The following is an 18,904-nucleotide window of genomic DNA, read 5'->3' as shown; positions in this document are numbered from 1 at the left end:
AAGGAGAGCATGCAGGTGCAACAGGCGATTAAGAAGGCAAATGGTATGTTGGCCTTCATATCAAGGGGGTTCGAGTATAGGAATAGGGATACCTTACTACAGCTGTACAAGGTGCTGGTGAGACCGCATCTGGAGTATTGTGTACAGTTTTGGTCGCCCCATCTGCGGAAGGATGTTCTTGCCATGGAAAGAGTGCAGCGGCGATTCACCAGGCTGATACCTGGAATGGCGGGAATGACCTACGAGGAGAGATTGAATAGTTTGGGCTTGTACTCACTGGAGTTTAGAAGATTGAGAGGGGATCTCATCGAAACATATAAAATTATGGCAGGCCTGGACAGGCTGAATTCAGAGAGAATGTTTCCAATGGCAGGGGAGCACAGAACCAGGGGCCACAGTCTAAAAATAGCGGGCAAATCATTTAAAACAGAGATGAGGAAGAATTTCTTCACTCAAAGAGTGGTGAGCCTGTGGAATTCCCTGCCACAGAGGGCTGTGAAGGCTAATTCAATAAATATTTTCAAGAGAGAATTGGATATATTTCTGAAGGCTAAGGGGATTAAGGGTTACGGAGAAAAGGCGGGGACGGGGTACTGAACTGGTAAGATCAGCTAAGATCTCAGATGAAGATCAGCCATGATCTCATTGAATGGCGGAGCAGGCTCGAAGGGCCGAATGGCCTACTCCTGTTCCTATCTCTATGTTTCTATGTTTCTATGACTGGTCAGGTGGGTAGAACAGTGGCAAATGGAATTCAATCTGGAGAAGTGTGAGGTAATGCATTTGGGGAGGGCTAACAAGGCAGGGGAATACACTATAAATGGTAGAACACTGAGAAGTGCAGAAGATCAGAGGGAGCTTTAAGTGCATGTCCACAGATCCCTGAAGGTAGCAGGACAGGTAGATAAGGTGGTTAAGAAGGCATACGGGATATTTTCCTTTATTAGCCGAGGCAGAGAATATAAGAGCAGGGAGGTTATGCTTGAACTGTATAAAACACTAGTTAGGCCGCAGCGAGCGTACTGCGTGCAGTTCTGGTCACCACATTACAGGAAGGATGTGATTGCACTAGAGGGGGTGCAGAGGAGATTTACGAGGATGTTGCCTGGGCTGGGGAATTTTAGCTATGAGGAAAGATTGGACAGGCTGGGGTTGTTTTCTTTGGAACAGAGGAGGCTGAGGTAAGATTTAATTGAGGTGTATAAAATTATGAGGGACCGAGATAGAGTGGATAGGAAGGACCTATTTCCTTAGCAGAGAGGTCAATAACCAGGGGGCATAGATTTAAAGTAATTGGTAGAAGGATTAGAGGGGAGCTGAGGAGAAATCTTTTCACCCAGAGGGTGGTGGGGGTCTGGAACTCACTGCCTGAAAGGGTGGTAGAGGCAGAAACCCTCATCACATTTAAAAAGTACTTGGATATGCACTTGAAGTGCTGTAACCTACAGGGCTACGGACCAAGAACTGGAAAGTGGGATTAGACTGGGTAGCTTTGTCGACCGGCACAGACACGATGGGCCAAATTACCTCCTTCTGTGCCGTAAACTTCTATGATTCTATGATCCCCAGACTTTGGGGGGGGGGAAGGGAGAAAGAGTTCCAGATTTCCACAACCTTTCGTGTGAAGAAGTGCTTCCTGAAATCACCCCTGAACGGCCTAGTTCTAATTTTAAGGTTATGCCCCCTTGTTCTGAAAACCCCACCAGAGGAAATAGTTTCTCTCTCTCTACCCTATCAAATCCTTTAATCATCTTAAATACCTCAACTAGATCACCTTCCATCGATCATAGAATGCTGCAGCACAGGAGGCGGCCATTGGGCCCATCGAGTCTGCGCCGGCTCTTTCGAAGAACAATTTCCCCATATCCCTGCAATTCTTTCTCCAAGTATTTATCCAATTCCCTTTTGAAGGCTACTATTGAATCTGTATCCACCGCCCTTTCAAGCAGCACATTCCAAATCCTAACCACTCGTTGCGTAAAAAAGTTTTTCCTTATGTCGTCTCTGGTTCTTTTGCCAATCACTTTAAATCTGTGCCCTTTGGTTATCGACCCTTCAGCCACTGGAAACAGTTTCTCTTTATTATTCTATTTAAACCCTTCATGATTTTAAACACTATCGAATCTTCTCTTCGGCTTCTCTGCTCAAAGGAGAACAACCCCAGCTTCTCCAGTCTATCCAGTAACTGTAATCCATCATCCCTGGAACCATTCTAGTAAATCTCTTCTGCACCCTCTCCAAAGCCTGCACGTCCTTCCTAAAGTGCGGTGCCCAGAACTGGACACAATACTCCAGCTGGGCCAAACTAGTGTTTTATAGGTTTAGCATAACTTCCTGGCTTTTGTGCTCTGTGCCTCTATTCATAAAGCCCACGATCCCATGTACTTTATTGGCCCAGAAATTCGGGTCCCAACGCGTGAGTAAGCACGGAGTACTCAGGCGTGGACCCGATGGAAGTGCCGGTTTCTTGCATGCACTGCGCATGCACGGGAAACCGGCATTTCTGATCCTCTGAACGAAGGGGTTCAGAGTCGAACGCGTGCGCGCAGGAGTCTGCGCGTGCGCGTTGAACTTCCTTTATTTTTTTTATACAGGTTTTTCCGTGCATGAAGGCCTCTACATTTTACACATTTAAAAACCAGGCGTAAGGACTTCATTTTAAAAGGTAAGTGGTCAATTAATTAAAATTAGAATTTTTTTCCACAGGTTTATTATTTTTAAATACTTTAAAGTAAGGGAAGTGTATTTTTAGCCCCATTTTTTAATAAAATTATTATTTTTTTAAATTTAAATTGTTTAAAATAATAATAATAATTCAACTTTATTGTCATTGCACAATGCACAAGTACATGAACAACGAAATGTGATCTTGCAAGCTCCCATGAGTCCAGTACAAATAACATTAACAGTAAATAGCACTGTCCTGGGAGAAGCAAAGCCGCTGCGTCTGTGCGTGCCGCCATTCCATTTCCACCATTCCTCCTGTCCGACAATCTTCAGCCCAACGCCCGGGCCTGCTCACCAGCCGCCCCTCCCGGGGCTCCTTCCATGACCTTCTCACCAACCGCCCCTCCCAGGGCTCCTTCCGTGACCTTCTCACCAACCGCCCCTCCTCGGGGCTCCTTCCGTGACCTTCTGCACCTGGCCTTCCCTGATGGTCACCCCTCCATGGTACTAACCAGGCCTGGCTCTGCTTAGCTTCCAAGCCTTGCCAGTGACCCTGTCCCGAGTCCCAGGAACAGTTATTTCATGTTATTTATACTTTATTTAAAAAGTGTGATTTTTAAAAATATTTATTTGAAGGGTAAGTACTGTTTTGGGGGCCGGAGTTTTCATTAGTTTGACAGTTCTTTCTGTCAATCTCATAGAAACATAGAAGATAGGAGCAGGAGTAGGCCATTCGGCCCTTCGAGCCTGCTCCGCCATTCAATGAGATCATGGCTGATCATCCAAACTCAGTACCCTGTCCCTGCCTTCTCCCCATATCCCTTGATCCCTTTAGCCTCAAGAAATATATCCAACTCTTTCTTGAATATATTTAATGAACTGGCCTCCACCGCCCTCTGTGGCAGAGAATTCCACAGGTTCACCACTCTCTGGGTGAAGAAGTTCCTCCTCATTTCAGTCCTAAATGGCTTACCCCTTATCCTTAGACTATGACCCCTGGTTCTGGACTCCCCGGCCATCTGAAACATCCTTCCTGCATCTAGTCTGTCCAGACCTGACAGAATTTTATAGGCTTCGATGGGATCCCCTCTCAATCTTCTAAACTCCAGTGAGTATAAGCCCAATCGACACAATCTCTCCTCATATGTCATTCCTGCCATCCCAGGTATCAGCCTGGTGAATCTTCGCTGCACTCCCTCCATGGCAAGAACGTCCTTCCTCAGGTGAGGTGACCAAAACTGCACACAATACTCAAGGTGCGGTCTCACCAAGGCCCTGTACAACTGTAGCAAGACATCCTTGTTCCTGTACTCGAACCCTCTTGCTACGAAGGCCAGCATACCATTTGCCTTCTTAACCGCCTGCTGCACCTGCATGCTTACCTTCAGCGACTGATGCACAATAACACCCAGGTCTCTTTGCACTTCCCCTTCTCCCAATCTATTGCCATTCAAATAATAATCTGCCTTCCTGTTTTTGCCACCAAAGTGGATAACCTCACATTTATCCACATTATAGTGCATTTGCTATGTTTCTGCCCAATCACCCAACCTGTCCAAATCGTACTGGAGTTTTACGACATCCTCCTCACAGCTTACCCTCCCACCCAGCTTTGTGTCGTCTGCAAATTTGGAGATATTACATCCAATTCCCTCGTCCAGATCATTAATATATATTGTGAACAGCTGGGGTCCTAGGACCGATCCTTGCGGTACCCCACTAGTCACTGCCTGCCACTCGGAAAACGACCCGTTTATTCCAACTCTTTGCTTTCTGTCCACTAACCAGTTCTCTATCCAAGTTAATACCTTGTCCCCAATCCCATGTGCCTTAATTTTGCACGCTAATCTCTTATGTGGGACCTTATCGAAAGCCTTCTGAAAGTCCAAATACACCACATCCACTGGTTCTCCCTTATCTATTTTACCAGTTACATCCTCAAAAAATTCCAGATTAGTCAAGCATGATTTACCTTTTGTAAATCCATGTTGACTTTGTCCGATCCTGTCATTGCTTTCCAAGTGCTCTGCTATTACATCTTTTATAATAGACTCCAGCATTTTCCCCACTACCGATGTCAGGCTTACCGGTCTATAATTCCCCGCTTTTTCTCTACCACCTTTTTTGAATAGTGGGGTAATATTAGCTACCCTCCAATCCATGGGTACCGTCCCAGAGTCAATCGAGTTCTGGAAGATGACCAGCAATGCATCTACTATCTCTAGGGCCACTTCCTTAAGTACCCTGGGATGTAGACCATCAGGCCCTGGGGATTTATCAGCCTTCAGTCCCATCAATTTTCCTAACACCATTTCCCTACAAATACTGATTTCTTTCAGTTCCTCCCTTTCATCAGACCCTATGTTCCCCGACATCTCTGGGAGGTTATTTGTGTTCTCCTTTGTGAAGACAGAACCAAAGTATGTATTTAGTTGGTCTGCCATTTCCTTGTTTCCTATTATAAATTCCCCTGATTCTGACTGTAAGGGAACTACGCTTGACTTCACCAATCTTTTTCTCTTCACATATCTATAAAAGCTTTTAGAGTCAGTTTTTATGTTCCCTGCTAGCTTACTCTCATATTCTATTATCCCTTTCTTAATTAATCCCTTTGTCCTCCTTTGTTGAATCCTAAACTGCTCCCAATCCTCAGGATTATTGCTTTTTCTAGCCAATTTATATGTCCTCTCCTTGGATCTTATGCTATCCCTAATTTCCCTGGTTAGCCACAGTTGAGTCACCTTTTTTGTTTTATTTTTATGCCAAACTGGGATGAACAAATTCTGTAGCTCATCCATTCGGTCTTTGAATGTTTGCCATTGCCTATCCACTGTCAACCCTTTGAGTGCCATTCCCCAATCAATCCTACCCAACTCGCTCCTCAGACCATCGTAGTTTCCTTTATTTAAATTGAGGACCCTTGTCTCTGAGTCAACTACTTCATTCTCCATCTTAATGAAGAATTCTATCATATTATGATCGCTCCGACCCAAGGGGCCTCGTACAAGATTGCTAATTAATCCTTTCTCATAGATACATAGATACATAGAAGATAGGAGCAGGAGTAGGCCATTCGGCCCTTCGTGCCTGCTCCGCCATTCAATGAGATCATGGCTGATCCTTTAATTCAGTATCCCGTCCCCGCCTTCTCTCCGTAACCCTTAACCCCTTTTGCCCGTAGAAATATATCTAATTCCCTCTTAAATATATTTAATGAGCTGGCGTACACTGCCCTCTGTGGCAATGAGTTCCACAGGTTCACCACTCTCTGAGTGAAGAAATTCCCCCTCATCTCTGTCCTAAATGGTTTAGCCCTTATCCTTAAATTATGTCCTCTAGTTCTGTTCTCACCCGCCAAGGGAAACATTCCTTCTGCATCCAGTCTGTCTAGACCTGTCAGAATTTTATACACTTCTATGAGGTCCCCTCTCAATCTTCTAAACTCCAGTGTGTACATCCCTAAACTACATAGTCTCTCCTCATAGGTCATTCCCGCCATTCCTGGTATCAGCCTGGTGAATCGCCGCTGCACCCCCTCCATGGCAAGAACATCCTTCCTCAGATGAGGCGACCAAAACTGTACACAGTACTCGAGGTGTGGTCTCACCAGTGCCCTGTACAGCTGCAGCAAGGTATCCCTGTTCCTGTATTCTAACCCTTTTGCTATGAAGGCCAGCATACCGTTTGCCTTCTTGACCGCCTGTTGCACCTGCATGCTCGCCTTCAGTGACTGGTGTACAAGAACACCCAGGTCTCTCTGTACTTCCCCCTCTCCCAATCTATTGCCATTTAAATAATAATTTGCCCTCCCGTTCCTGCACCCAAGGTGGATAACTTCGCACTTGTCCACATTATAGTGCATCTGCCATTTATCCGCCCAATCGCCCAGTCTGTCCAAATCGCTCTGGAGCTTCCTGGTCTCTTCCTCTGAGCCCACCCCCCCTCCTAGTTTAGTGTCGTCTGCAAATTTGGAAATGCTGCATCCGACTCCCTGATCCAGGTCATTAATGTAAATTGTGAACAGCTGGGGGCCCAGGACAGATCCCTGTGGTACCCCACTTGTTACTGCCTGCCATTCAGAAAATGAGCCGTTTATTCCAACTCTCTGTTTTCTATCTGACAGCCAGTTCCCTATCCACGCCAATACTTTCCCCTTTATCCCATGAGCCTCAATTTTCCATGCTAATCTTTTATGTGGGACCTTATCGAAGGCCTTTTGGAAGTCCAGGTACACCACATCTACTGGCTCTCCCCCATCTATTCTACCAGTTACTCCCTCAAAAAATTCCAATAGATTAGTCAAGCACGATTTACCCTTTGTAAATCCATGTTGACTCTGTCCTATCCTGTCCCCATTTGCTAAGTGCTCCGCTATTTCATCCTTAATGATGGACTCCAGCATTTTGCCCACAACTGATGTAAGGCTTACAGGTCTGTAATTACCTGCTTTTTCCCTACCCCCCTTTTTGAATAGTGGGGTAACGTTAGCTACCCTCCAATCCATGGGCACTGTTCCCGAGTCTAATGAATTCTGAAAAATCATCCTTAGTGCATCCGCTATCTCTAGGGCCACCTCCTTCAGTACCCTAGGATGCATGTTATCAGGCCCTGGGGATTTGTCCACCTTCAATCCCTTTAGCTTCCTTAACACCATATCCTTAGAGATATTGATTTGCGTCAGTTCCTCCTTTGCCAATGTCCCTATTTTTCCCGATATCCCAGGGAGGTTTTTTGTGTCTTCCTTCGTAAAGACTGACCCAAAGTATGCATTTAGTTGATCTGCCATTTCCTTATTTCCCATTATATATTCCCCCGTATCTGACTGCAATGGACCAACTTTGGTTTTCACCAGTCTTTTCCTTTTGATATACTTATAAAAGCTTTTGGAGTTAGTTTTTATATTTTCCGCCAGCTTGTTTTCGTAAGCTATTTTGCCCCCTCTTGATTATGCCCTTTGCCCTCCTTTGCTCTATCTTAAACTGTTCCCAATCTTCCGCTCTGGCGCTTTTTTTGGCTATTTTATACGCCCTATCTTTGGATTTTATGCTGTCTCTAATTTCCCCTGTTATCCACGGTTGAGTCACCTTTTTAGATTTCCTTTTATGCCAGATTGGTATAAACAATTTTTGCAATTTTGTCATTCTATCTTTAAATGTTTGCCATTGTTTATCTACCTCCAGTCCTCCCAGGAACGTTGTCCAATCAGACCTACTCAGTTCCCGTCTCATGGCATCATAATTCCCCTTGTTTAAATTCAGGACCTTAGTCTCTGAGTCAATTTCTTCGCTCTCCATTTCGAGTGAGAAATCGATCATGTTATGATCGCTCTGACCCAAGGGTCCCCGTACAACAAGATTACTGATTAGTCCCTTCTCATTGCACAGTACCCAGTCCAATATAGCCTGTTCCCGAGTTGGTTCCTCGACATATTGATCCAGATAACCATCCCTTAAACACTCAAGGAATTCCTCCTCCTCATTATTTTTACTGATTAGGCTAGTCCAATCTATATGTAAGTTAAAGTCACCTATGATGACAGCTGTGCTCTTATTGCACGCTTCTCTAATTTCCCTCGTGATGCCCTCCCTAACCTCTATTTTACTATTTGGAGGCCTATATACCACTCCTATTAATGTTTTTCGCCCCTCGCTATTTCTTAGCTCCACCCATATAGATTCTGTATTAACTGAGTTAATATCCTTCCTTTCAATTGCATTTATCCCCTTTTTTACTAGCAATGCTACCCCTCCTCCCTTTCTTTTTTGTCGATCCTTCCTAAATACTGAATACCCCTGTATGTTAAGCTCCCAGCCCTGCTCACCCTGCAACCATGTTTCCGTAATCCCAATTAGATCATAATTATTAACCTCTATTTCCACAGCTAATTCATCTACCTTGTTCCTGATGCTTCTCGCATTAAGGTATAAAACCCTCAGGCTTTTTTTATGCTCACATTTTTTATGAATTAGTTTGGCCCTTTGTTTTTTGTTCCTCACCCTTTTACCATTTATTTCTGTCTGCCTTTCACTTTCCTCTATTTCACTACATAGGTTTCTAGCCCCCTGCCATACTAGTTTAAATGCTCCCGAACTGCTTTATCAAAAATTACCCCGAGAACATCAGTTCCATCTCTGCACAGGTGTAGACCGTCCCTTTTGTATAGGTCACACCTACCACAAAACTGGTTCCAATGCCTCAAAAATTTAAAACCCTCCCTCTTACACCACTGCTCAAGCCACGTATTTAGCCTAACTATCCTGTTCTCTGTACTCTTACTAGCACGTGGCACTGGTAGTAATCCAGAGATTACTACCTTCGAGGTCCTACTTTTTAGCTTGGCTCCTAACTCCCTAAATTCTACTTGTAGGACCTCTTCCCTTTTTTTAGCTACGTCGTTGGTACCAACATGTATCACGACAACTGGCTGTTCCCCCTCCCCCTCCAGAATGTTCTGCACCCGCGCCGAGACATCCTTGACCCTTGCACCAGGGAGGCAACATACCATCCTGGAGTCTCGGTCGCGACCACAGAAACCCCTATCTATTCCCCTTACAATCGAATCCCCTATTACTATAGCCCTGCCACTCTTTTTCCCTCCCTTCTTTGCAACAGAGCCAGTCATGGTGCCATGAGCCTGGCTGCTGGTGCCTTCCCCCGATGTGTCACCCCCCCCGACAACAGTACCTAAGGCGGTGAACCTGTTGCTAAGGGAGACAACCCCAGGGGATTTCTGCACTACCTTCCTGCCCTTGCTCTGCCTTTTGGTCACCCATGTACTGTCTACGCTGGCCTTAACCTGCGGTGTGACCAACTCACTAAATGTGCTATCCACACCCCTCTCAGAATCGTTACATGAATGGACTTTTCCCTCCTCCGATTGGTTGCCCAGTGCTCACGTGATCCCAGTGGACGCATCGCACTAACTACGCCGCTGGATCACGCAAGCACAGCGTGCCGGGAGCTGGACTGGGCCACTGAGCGGAAATCCACGCAGGCCCAGGCCTCAACTGCCGGCGCGCTAGGTAAGTGTAGGTCGGGGGCTTGCACCCGTGGGAAGCCCCCGACACAAATTTCTGGGCCATTATGTTTTGTTTACAGGGGGCAGGACAGTTAAGCTTTGTACACAAACACCCCCAGGTCTCTCTTTTCTTGCACCCCCTTAAAATTATACCATTTAGTTTGTACTGTCTCTTCTCATTCCTCCCAAAATGTATCACCTCATAATTTTCTGCTTTGAATTTCATCTTCTATTCCCAGGTAATACCAGTCTAGTCTATGCAACCTGTCCTCATAATTTAACCCTTTTAACCTCGGTATCAGTCTGGTGAATCTGTGCCACGCAGATGTTGAAGCAATCTGTGCCTACATGCAGCAAGACCTGGACCGTGGGACATTTTACTATGATAAACGCGCTATATAAATGCTGTTTTGTTGTTGTTAGACAACATTCAGGTTTGGGCTGATAGGTGGCAAGTAACATTCGCTTTGCACAAGTGCCAGACAGTGACCATCTCCAACAAGAGAGTCTAACCACCTCCCCTTAACATCCAATTGCATTACCATTGTTGAATCCCCCACCATCAACATCCTGGCAGTCATCATTGACCAGAAACTTCATTGGACCAGCCAAATAAATAAGAGGTCAGAGGCTAGGTATTCTGCAGCGAGTGTCTCACCTCCTGACTCCCCAAAGCCTTTCCACCATCTACAAGGCACAAGTCAGGAGTGTGCTGGAATACTCTCCTATTGTCACTATTTCCAATTCAATTTTGGTGTCAACTGTCCCTATGTAGTTGCAGCCTGTGAGCACGATGGTTCTGTGGATCCAGTTTCTGAAATAACATTTAATATATAAAAACTTTTATTCATAAACTTACTATGAGCAACACCATTTATGGCAATTAATTTCCCCATCTTTGGAGAAGTGCTCATCTCCACTTAGCATCACCCACCTGGGCACAGATCACAACCTCCACTGTGCACTTGTTAGCAGATCCCCTCTCCCAAGCTGGGGATTTCCAAACTTTTATCTTCATGGGTTGCATAGGTGTGTATCATGGAGAGAGTTTAAATCCACATTCCTGTTAACTTCCAGATATCTCCAGCTGCTGATACCAAAAGATCTTGGAATTCTGGTTTAAGATTTATCTAGCAGTGAGAATGGCACCTTTCAAACCTCCAAGCCCACAAAATTCAAACAAGCCAGTAAATCAGCAATATAAGCACAATTAGGACCGAGTTGCCTGGACTTCAGAGGGTTAGGTTGCCGGTGATGGGCATCAGCGTGTAGGACTAGGTCCGCAGATTGGATCCCCCTGCTGTGAGCCACTGCACTGGGCTGGAATTTCTACATAAGAAAACCAGATAGATGGGTATGCAATTGCGGAGATTAATAAAATCCAAGCGAGTTCAGTTTTAAACTTTTAATTATTGTTGGTGAAGATTGCACAGCTTTTTTCAAGTCGACATAGAGACAGGCAGGCTGAAGAATACAATACAGACAGACTAATTCAGTGAGTTTACACATGCAGTGCAGACAAGAAACGTGTTGTCCTTATTCAGACCAAGCTGACACGTGTTACCTGAGTAATCCAAGAGAATCTTGGGGGAAATTGAGTGCAAGATCTACAATTAAATAATAAATACACTGGGAAGACGCCCAGACACATTCCCTAACAGAGCAAACAAATTAAATAGAAAATAAATAAAATGCTGACATACTTTAATAAATACTAAATAATTCAGTGTCTCAAAGTGAGGGTGAAAGATAATAAATAATAGAATGGACTTCTTTAATACAATATTCAAAAAAAGACAAGTGTCACAAATTGAAGGAGATACTCATTAGAAATATAAATAAGCTATGAATGTCTTGAGATAGAATATATAAATAAACAATGTCACACAGTGAGGATAATGACCATTAAACAGAATTATTTTTAACTTTGCTTTTAAATGTAATCGTTTAAAAATGGTCAAAACAAAAACTAAGATTTGAACCATTTTTTGAGAAATTTCAGGTTGATCGCTAGAGAAGCTGGGATTGTTCTCCTTAGAGCAGGAAGGTTAAGGGGAGATTTAATAGAGGTGTTCAAAATCATGAGGGGTTTTGATAAAGTAGACAGGGAGAAACGGTTTCCACTGGCAGGAGGCTCAGTAACCAGGGGACACAGACTTAAGGGGACTGGCAAAAGAACCAAAGGGGAGATGAATTTTTTTTTAACACAGCGAGTTGTTGTGATCTGGAATGCACTGCCTGAGGGGGTGGCGGAAGCAGATTCAATAATAACTTTCAAAAGGGAATTAGATAAATACTTGGGAGGAAAAAAAATTGCAGGGCTAAGGGGATAGAATGCACACTGGGCCGAATGGCCTCCTTCTGTGTTGTATGAGAAGGCTAGACACAGGATTAGGATTACTAGATGCTCTTTTGTAGATGGACTGTGGTATAAATATAAGTGGTTATTGCCTGTATGTTATGGCAGTGTCTTTAATGCAGGCGTGACCAGTGTGTGTGTTACTACAGTCCCACCTCAGATCTACCACTGTACAGCCAACAAAGCACATTAACTACAGCACCATTCCAGTGAAAACGCAGGCCAATTCACCGTGGGGCTCACTGGGTAAATCCATCATATGCTGTGGTACAGAGACAAACAAACTGGTCACCACATTACAGGAAAGATGTGATTGCACCAGAGAGGGTACAGAGGAGATTTACCAGGATGTTGCCAGGACTGGAGAATTTTAGCTATGAGGAAAGATTGGATAGGCTGGGGTTGTTTTCTTTGGAACAGAGGAGGCTGAGGGGAGACATAATTGAGGTGTATAAAATTATGAGGGGCCTAGATAGAGTGGATAGGAAGGACCTACTTCCCTTAGCAGAGAGGTCAATAACCAGGGGGCCTAGATTTAAAGTAATTGGTAGAAGGATTAGAGGGGAGTTGAGGAGAACTTCTATCACCCAGAGGGGGGTGGGGGTCTGGAACTCACTGCCTGAAAGGGTGGTAGAGGCAGAAACACTCATCGCATTTATAAAGTACTTGGATGTGCACTTGAAGTGCCGTAACCTGCAGGGCTACGGGCCAAGAGCTGGAAAGTCAGATTAGGCTGGAGAGCTCTTTTTCGGCCGGCACAGACACGATGGGGCGAATCGCCTCCTTCTGTGCCATAAATTTCTATGATTCTATGAAGCAGAAAGTCCAAGTTTCGATTCTCAGGCTCGGAGGAGTTCAATCAGACTAGCAATGGAAGGGTTTACGAGCTTCAGTGTCCTAGGCTAGAGAGAGGGGAAAATAACACACCAGTGTTCTTGCTCCTGATCACTAGAAAATGTGCATGTGTGGGTACAAACGAAGACAGGATCAAGCTCAGCTGTGATGTCCTCCGTTGCTGAATAGCCCAGCGATACACTAAAAACCACTTGGATGAGATACCAAAGTGTAACTACCAAACCCTAGAAGTCAGGGTTCAGGAACGGAGGGGAAAAATCATAAAATACATACTTATCTTTTCTTTGACTGTTTCTATGTACACACCCAGGTCCAAAATGATATACTGTAACTGTCTAACCTGAGAATTAAGACTCTGTTTGGGTATTTGATCTGCTTTATATTGCTGTAGTAGTTAATGAAATTCATTTCATGAAATATGTATGGAATCACAAAGAATAAGCTTATCAATTTATTTTTTTTGGACTGGCACCACCCAACGATTGGGTTGCCCACTCTCTGCTACACTCACCTTAGGGGAAAGTCAGGCCGTTCGCTATCTATTGTCACACTGTGACCAGGTTCTTTGTACATGCACTTAAGGTTTCATTGTAAATAGTGAACAGGAGAACTCGCCCTTCTTCTCCTTGTCCAGACGTGGCTATTAAAGCTGCACAATCCTGGCTTTCTTTACTCCAGTAAGTAAATGCACTGCTCTATGTGGTGCTGAACTATAATGACCTAGGATTGATCCTTTGTCTGTACTGAGTTGGCCAATCTTACCCAAGGTAGTATTTGGGGCTCAAAGTGTTCTTGGTGAGCCTGGCCTGGAGGGAAAAGAGGAAAATTCAGCCGCTGCTCCCACTCCTGATCGGTAACTAGTGAGCCTTGTTGGAAAGGGCATGTGTGAATCTCAGGCAGAACATCAGTGTGCCTGGACACTCTCAGGATGGGTGGCCACATGGGCCAGATATCAAAAGAGCTGTGGGCTGGGAAACCATACCCAAGTGAGAGTCACAACCTTAAAAACACAAACAATTTTACAGGTCCTATAGCACATGGCTTTCAATCAGAGCTTCCCTAACATGTAAATTCACCAGCAATGGGTACATCCAGATTCATCATTTCTTTATCAGATCTTGGGGCAGGTTTGATGAGTCAGATGGTCTTTTCCTGTCCTTCTTGCCAATGCTGACAGAGTTCATCCTATGGAAACGGACAATTTCACTGATGCCTGTTAACCCGACATTCCCTGTTCAGGCTGGTGTTTAACTTATCGAAACTGAGAGTGTCTATCCTGGTACGTGCAAGCTCTCAGTTCTCTAAAATATAGATCCCTCAACTATATTTTAAATTCGAGACATTCATCTGCCATCCTCCCTGCACTGAAAGCAAGACTCGTGACTGGGGCAATTTGGCACGGTGCAAGATCCCACAAATATCTACAGTAAGCATGTGCATTACAATTTAGCGCCCAAGTACTGCAAGAGTCCTGAAGACAATAAAAATGTCAGATTCTACAGCAGTAACAAACCACTTCAGTACTCAGCACCATCTTCTCCTACTCACTTTCCCAGGACCTCCAAACTGTGGAACTCCTCACCCCCTTCAGTGTTCCCTTCCTTCTAAAACCTGCAAACCTTTCAAATTCAAGCTTGGCGTCAATTAACCTCCTTGATTTAGCTCATCCTCTCTCCTAGTTTTTTTTAAAAATTTGAGTGGCCCTCGACCCTTCACCTAGGTGTCTAGAAAACAAATAATAAAACCCTCCAATGAGTTTTTAATGTTGGTGTGTGGAATATTTTTACTTCTTAACCCATGGAATTTGCTGAGTGACTTTTTTTCTCACGAGGTGGTGGCGGGGCAGGGCTGGCGGGCGGGGCAGGGCGAGGGGCGCTGGCGGGGCAGGGCGAGGGGCGCTGGCGGGGCAGGGGCAGGGCGAGGGGTGGTGGCGGGGAAGAATGACCTGCAAAACCTTGTTAAAAAGTTAGCATCTGTGCAAACCACAGAACATTCCAAATACTAGTGAAGAAACCACTCCCCCAATAGATAAATAATGCGACTGTAATTAATTTCACACTAGTGCCTGCAAGGGTCAGAAATGCATTTATATTGAAAGGGAAAGAAGTCGGTCTGGTGTTAATTACGTATTTTTGCCAAACACCGGAGACGTCACAGGCGCTAAACAAAGCAACGTGTGTTGAGGTGAAGAAAGGGCAAGGATGGAGGCTCAGCCTTCAGTCCTTCCATTTTTACAGGAGTTATTACTGCTTTGGTAGTTTCCATGGATCATCCAAGCGGCTAACAAACCAGAGTCTGAGTGAGGAAACCAGGAAAAGGAAAACAAATCCCTTAGACGCTGGAAATCTGAAGTAAAAACAGAATCTGCTAGAAATACGCAGCATTTCGGAGTTGAGAACGTGGAATGGAAGTCAGAGATCAGCCGTGATCTCATTGAATGGCAGAGCAGGCTCGAGGGGCCGTATGGCCGACTCCTGCTCCTAATTCTTATGTTCTCGTGCCAGTCAGATTATGAAAGTGGGAATATTCGCTCAAAATGCTTATTATGATGAAAGATTCAGCCTGGGACATTAACCTGCCCCCTCTCTTTCGATGCTGTGTATATCCAGCATTTCCTGTCTTTATTTTAAGATAATTGTGAAAACATCCTTGACGGAGGTGCTGGGCTGTTGCTTTAATTATAAAAGTGTCATGATGCAGACAGAACTGTAAGTGTCTTACAATCTGCTGCTAAAAATAAAAGTGACGCTGGTGAATTATTTCACATCTTCATAGCTTGTGAACTGGAAGTCTTTCACACTTGTGAAAAACTCTCTTCCCTCCCATTATACTCCTGCTATTGGGACCCTCTCAAATTAACTAAAGGTAACACAATATGTGAACTCCTGATTGCGCCGAGTTAACTAATCTCATCTGGGGCAACAACTGGAGCTCCATCTGGCCCCAGGAGCCCTAGTTAGGGACGGGAGGAAAGCCAGCAGGAGTTCCCTGTTCCCCATCGTTTTCCAGTGAGCTCTGTTGGAAAGTGGACAAGGACAGGATCAGGACCTGGCTCAGCTATGATGCCATCCATAGTGCAACAACCAGCTGACACACAATGTCTAGGCTCACGTATGAGTAATGGTCACTTGGGTGAGGTGTTGGGGGCAACCAGGCCATGGAACCGAACTCCAGCAGGAGGCAACGCCTAAAGGAGAGGAATTGAAAGAGAGAAGAAAAAATAAATAAATCGGGAAACAAACTCATGTCTGCTTAATCCCAGGACAATGGAGGGAACTGAGGAAGAGAAGGCAGGGAACCTAGTGGCTCCTGACTTTCCTATCATGCAGCAACAGTTTTAAGTCTGAGTATGCCCATCAAATTAGCTTCTTTGCCACAAGAGGATGAGCATAGGTAGTTTCTGCCGAGGTGCCCTTCCCCTCTCTCAGCCCCTGATCTGCCCTCTAGTGGAGATGACCATTTGAGGGGGAAGAGAGGGCATACAAATAGGAATAAAACTCTGTCTCCCTCCCCACCGCCAACCCAACATACAAAGTGAAAAACATGGTGCTTTGTGTATCAATGCAGAAAATTTGCGACATGCAGATTTAAAAAAATTAAATATCTGTGCACTTTGGGCAAATATATATATTATTTTAAAGCTCTTTTTCTAAATACTGTACATTGAGAGACTTTCTCTTCTCTTAATTAAATGGTGGCATCACATGACACCTAGGTAACCGGTTTTTCTGTGCGTCATAGTTCACGTATCCAAAAGTCCGAGAACTATTGATCCAACTCAAGAATTGGTCACAGTGGAGTTGTGCGATCTCCCATGATGGCTTGGTGGATGAATACACCACTTGGTGTGGTACCGAGCCGTGAATGGCCTCAGGTTTGATCACTGGTCTGTGCTGAAAGTTTGGGCAGTGGTGGTGGCACAGCAGTTGATCTGAACCATCTATCTAGGGCAGGGGGGGGGAAAGAGACAGCCAAAAAATTCTGAGCCTGATCCCTACCCAGTGACCCTTGCTGGAGCACGCGTCTGTGGACATCAGTAAGGAGCAGGTGGGATTCGACTCCGATACTGCCTCTGGTGAAACAGCTTGCTAATGTTGCTGTGATGGATCACAAGGCTGCTTGGGTGAGGTACCAGAGGGCACCTAGCGTATTCCAGCATGGCTCACTGTCTTCAGGAGAGAAGGGAAGAAAATGTGGTGGGGTGGGGGTAAGATAGAGGTCCACTGCTGAGAGTCATTGGAAGCAGCTCTGTTCTGTCAAGTTCCTATTACACAAAATCATAGAAATCCCACTCGTCGATCTTCTCCCCTCCTTTCCTGAAGATCTAGACTACCAGCTAGAGTGCGGTTCCACAGGCACGCCACTCCTGACCAAAGAAGCCATTCTTCACCCGAGCCTAGGGTCTGTCAGCAGGCTATTCAAGAACCAAGGGCATTGCAGCCAAGCCCAATCCTTGCCCCATGTCCACAGATACAGACACTTCCAGTAGGGTTTGCTGAATAGTGACAAGGTGCAGGAAGCCTGCCCGATAGCGGTCACTCTAAAGCCAACTGTAGCTCCCCCATCGCCATCCTGACAGACTAGCGAACACAGCACAGACCAGGGACTGGAGCTGGGAACTTCCTGGTCCGTAGGGCTCGGTAATTCCCTGGGGTGAAACTTGCTCAGATATTAGCGGAGTGCATTATAGCACAGTGTTGAGACATTTCATCAAAAGGAGGAAGAGTGGATGGTAAAAGAGTTGAAAAGAAAAGGTGCGAATGCTGGAAATCCGAAATAAAAACAAAAAATGCTGGAAATGCACAGCATCTGAAATAGAACCACAATTAATATTTTGGGTCTGACACTCTGATAGAACCAAAAAAAAGTCAATTGCCCTCGAGCCCCTCTCCTGGCAAGAGGTGTGTGAGCAGGTCGGTTGCCTGCCCACCTTCTTAGCCAGGGGCTGGGCAGGTTAGAGGTGAACTGGAAAGAGTAAAATAACCGAACCAAAAATCAAAATGACTTGAAGGTTGCCACTCCTAATCACTAGCCGTTGAGCCGTGTTCTAAAGCGCACGCGAGTCAGGCAAGGACAGGATCAGGCTGGGCTGTGATGCAACATGCAGTCAAACAGCCCGCCGGCGCTCGTCGTCGGAAGGTAAAATTAAAGTACTGTATTCATGAACAAAAGCAATTGATCGCAAGTGTTTTTCTTTCTAGACCCTGATTGAGGATGGAGCAATAAATAGGGAAGTTTGTCCTTACAAAGCATTCAAAGGCATTCCGTTTTGTTTTTAGAGGAACCGATTCAGAGCTCTACATGCAGATCCTGATAAATGTTATCAACTGCCCACTCTGCAGGAGCGTCTTCATTCGTGTATTTGGAAATTGCTTGCTGGAACTGGATTTGGCGCTGCACATCTGGGTCGATGTTGATCCAGTTGTTGGCGATCCATTTGGTTCCCCGGGTGACGACGCAGCCCCCGTGCAGCGAGTACTCGTCCTGCTCTCCCACCCAGCCTGCAGGAATGGGGAGAAAACAATTACCGACACGTTTTGGAGGTATCGCGCTCCTGACCTTTGAGAGCTGAAAAGTAGTCCTCCTCACTGCAGTCAGAAGGTGGTGACCGTCACAGACAAGGGGGGGAAAAATTCAGTATCGCCCCGTTTGGGGCACCATTAGCGGCCGTGCGCAAAGTTTAGCGCCTGGCGCTAATTATTACCTCCGACGGCAAACTTGGCTTTCATCACCCCTGGAGGTGAATGGAGCGCTAAATCAGGCGCTTCACACCAGTCTTAAGGCACTAATGCCGAGGAGCGAGGCGCTACCTCAGAGCGCTGGCGAAGCTCATGTGATGTCAGTCAGCAATGAACACAGACACACTGGCTCCGGCCAGTTCTTAAAGGGGAGTTCTGACGAAAGGTCATCGACCTGAAACGTTAACTCTGTTTCTCTCTTCACAGATGCTGCTTGACCTGCTGAGTGTCTCCAGCATTTTTCTGTTTTTATCTTAAAGGGGAGGG

At 45.4% G+C, this 18,904-nt stretch overlaps 1 protein-coding gene across 1 annotated transcript in view; it reads right to left on the bottom strand.

The window, feature by feature from the left end:
- Window positions 1-11,075: 11,075 nt before the first annotated feature.
- The window catches only part of LOC147111305 (transmembrane prolyl 4-hydroxylase-like), a 65,342-nt gene continuing 57,513 nt past the window's right edge, over window positions 11,076-18,904 (bottom strand). Inside the window, exon 9 of the mRNA XM_086002066.1 lies at window positions 11,076-18,400. Coding sequence (XP_085858192.1) covers window positions 18,189-18,400 — 212 coding nt within the window. The 3' untranslated portion in view covers window positions 11,076-18,188. The remainder of the gene's footprint in view (window positions 18,401-18,904) is intronic.

Source organism: Somniosus microcephalus, chromosome 11 (assembly GCF_052327205.1).
Source record: "Somniosus microcephalus isolate GS21.2 chromosome 11, FLI_Smic_1.0, whole genome shotgun sequence".
Classification (NCBI taxonomy): Eukaryota; Metazoa; Chordata; class Chondrichthyes; order Squaliformes; family Somniosidae; genus Somniosus; species Somniosus microcephalus.
This window is presented reverse-complemented; position numbering and strand designations above follow the sequence as displayed.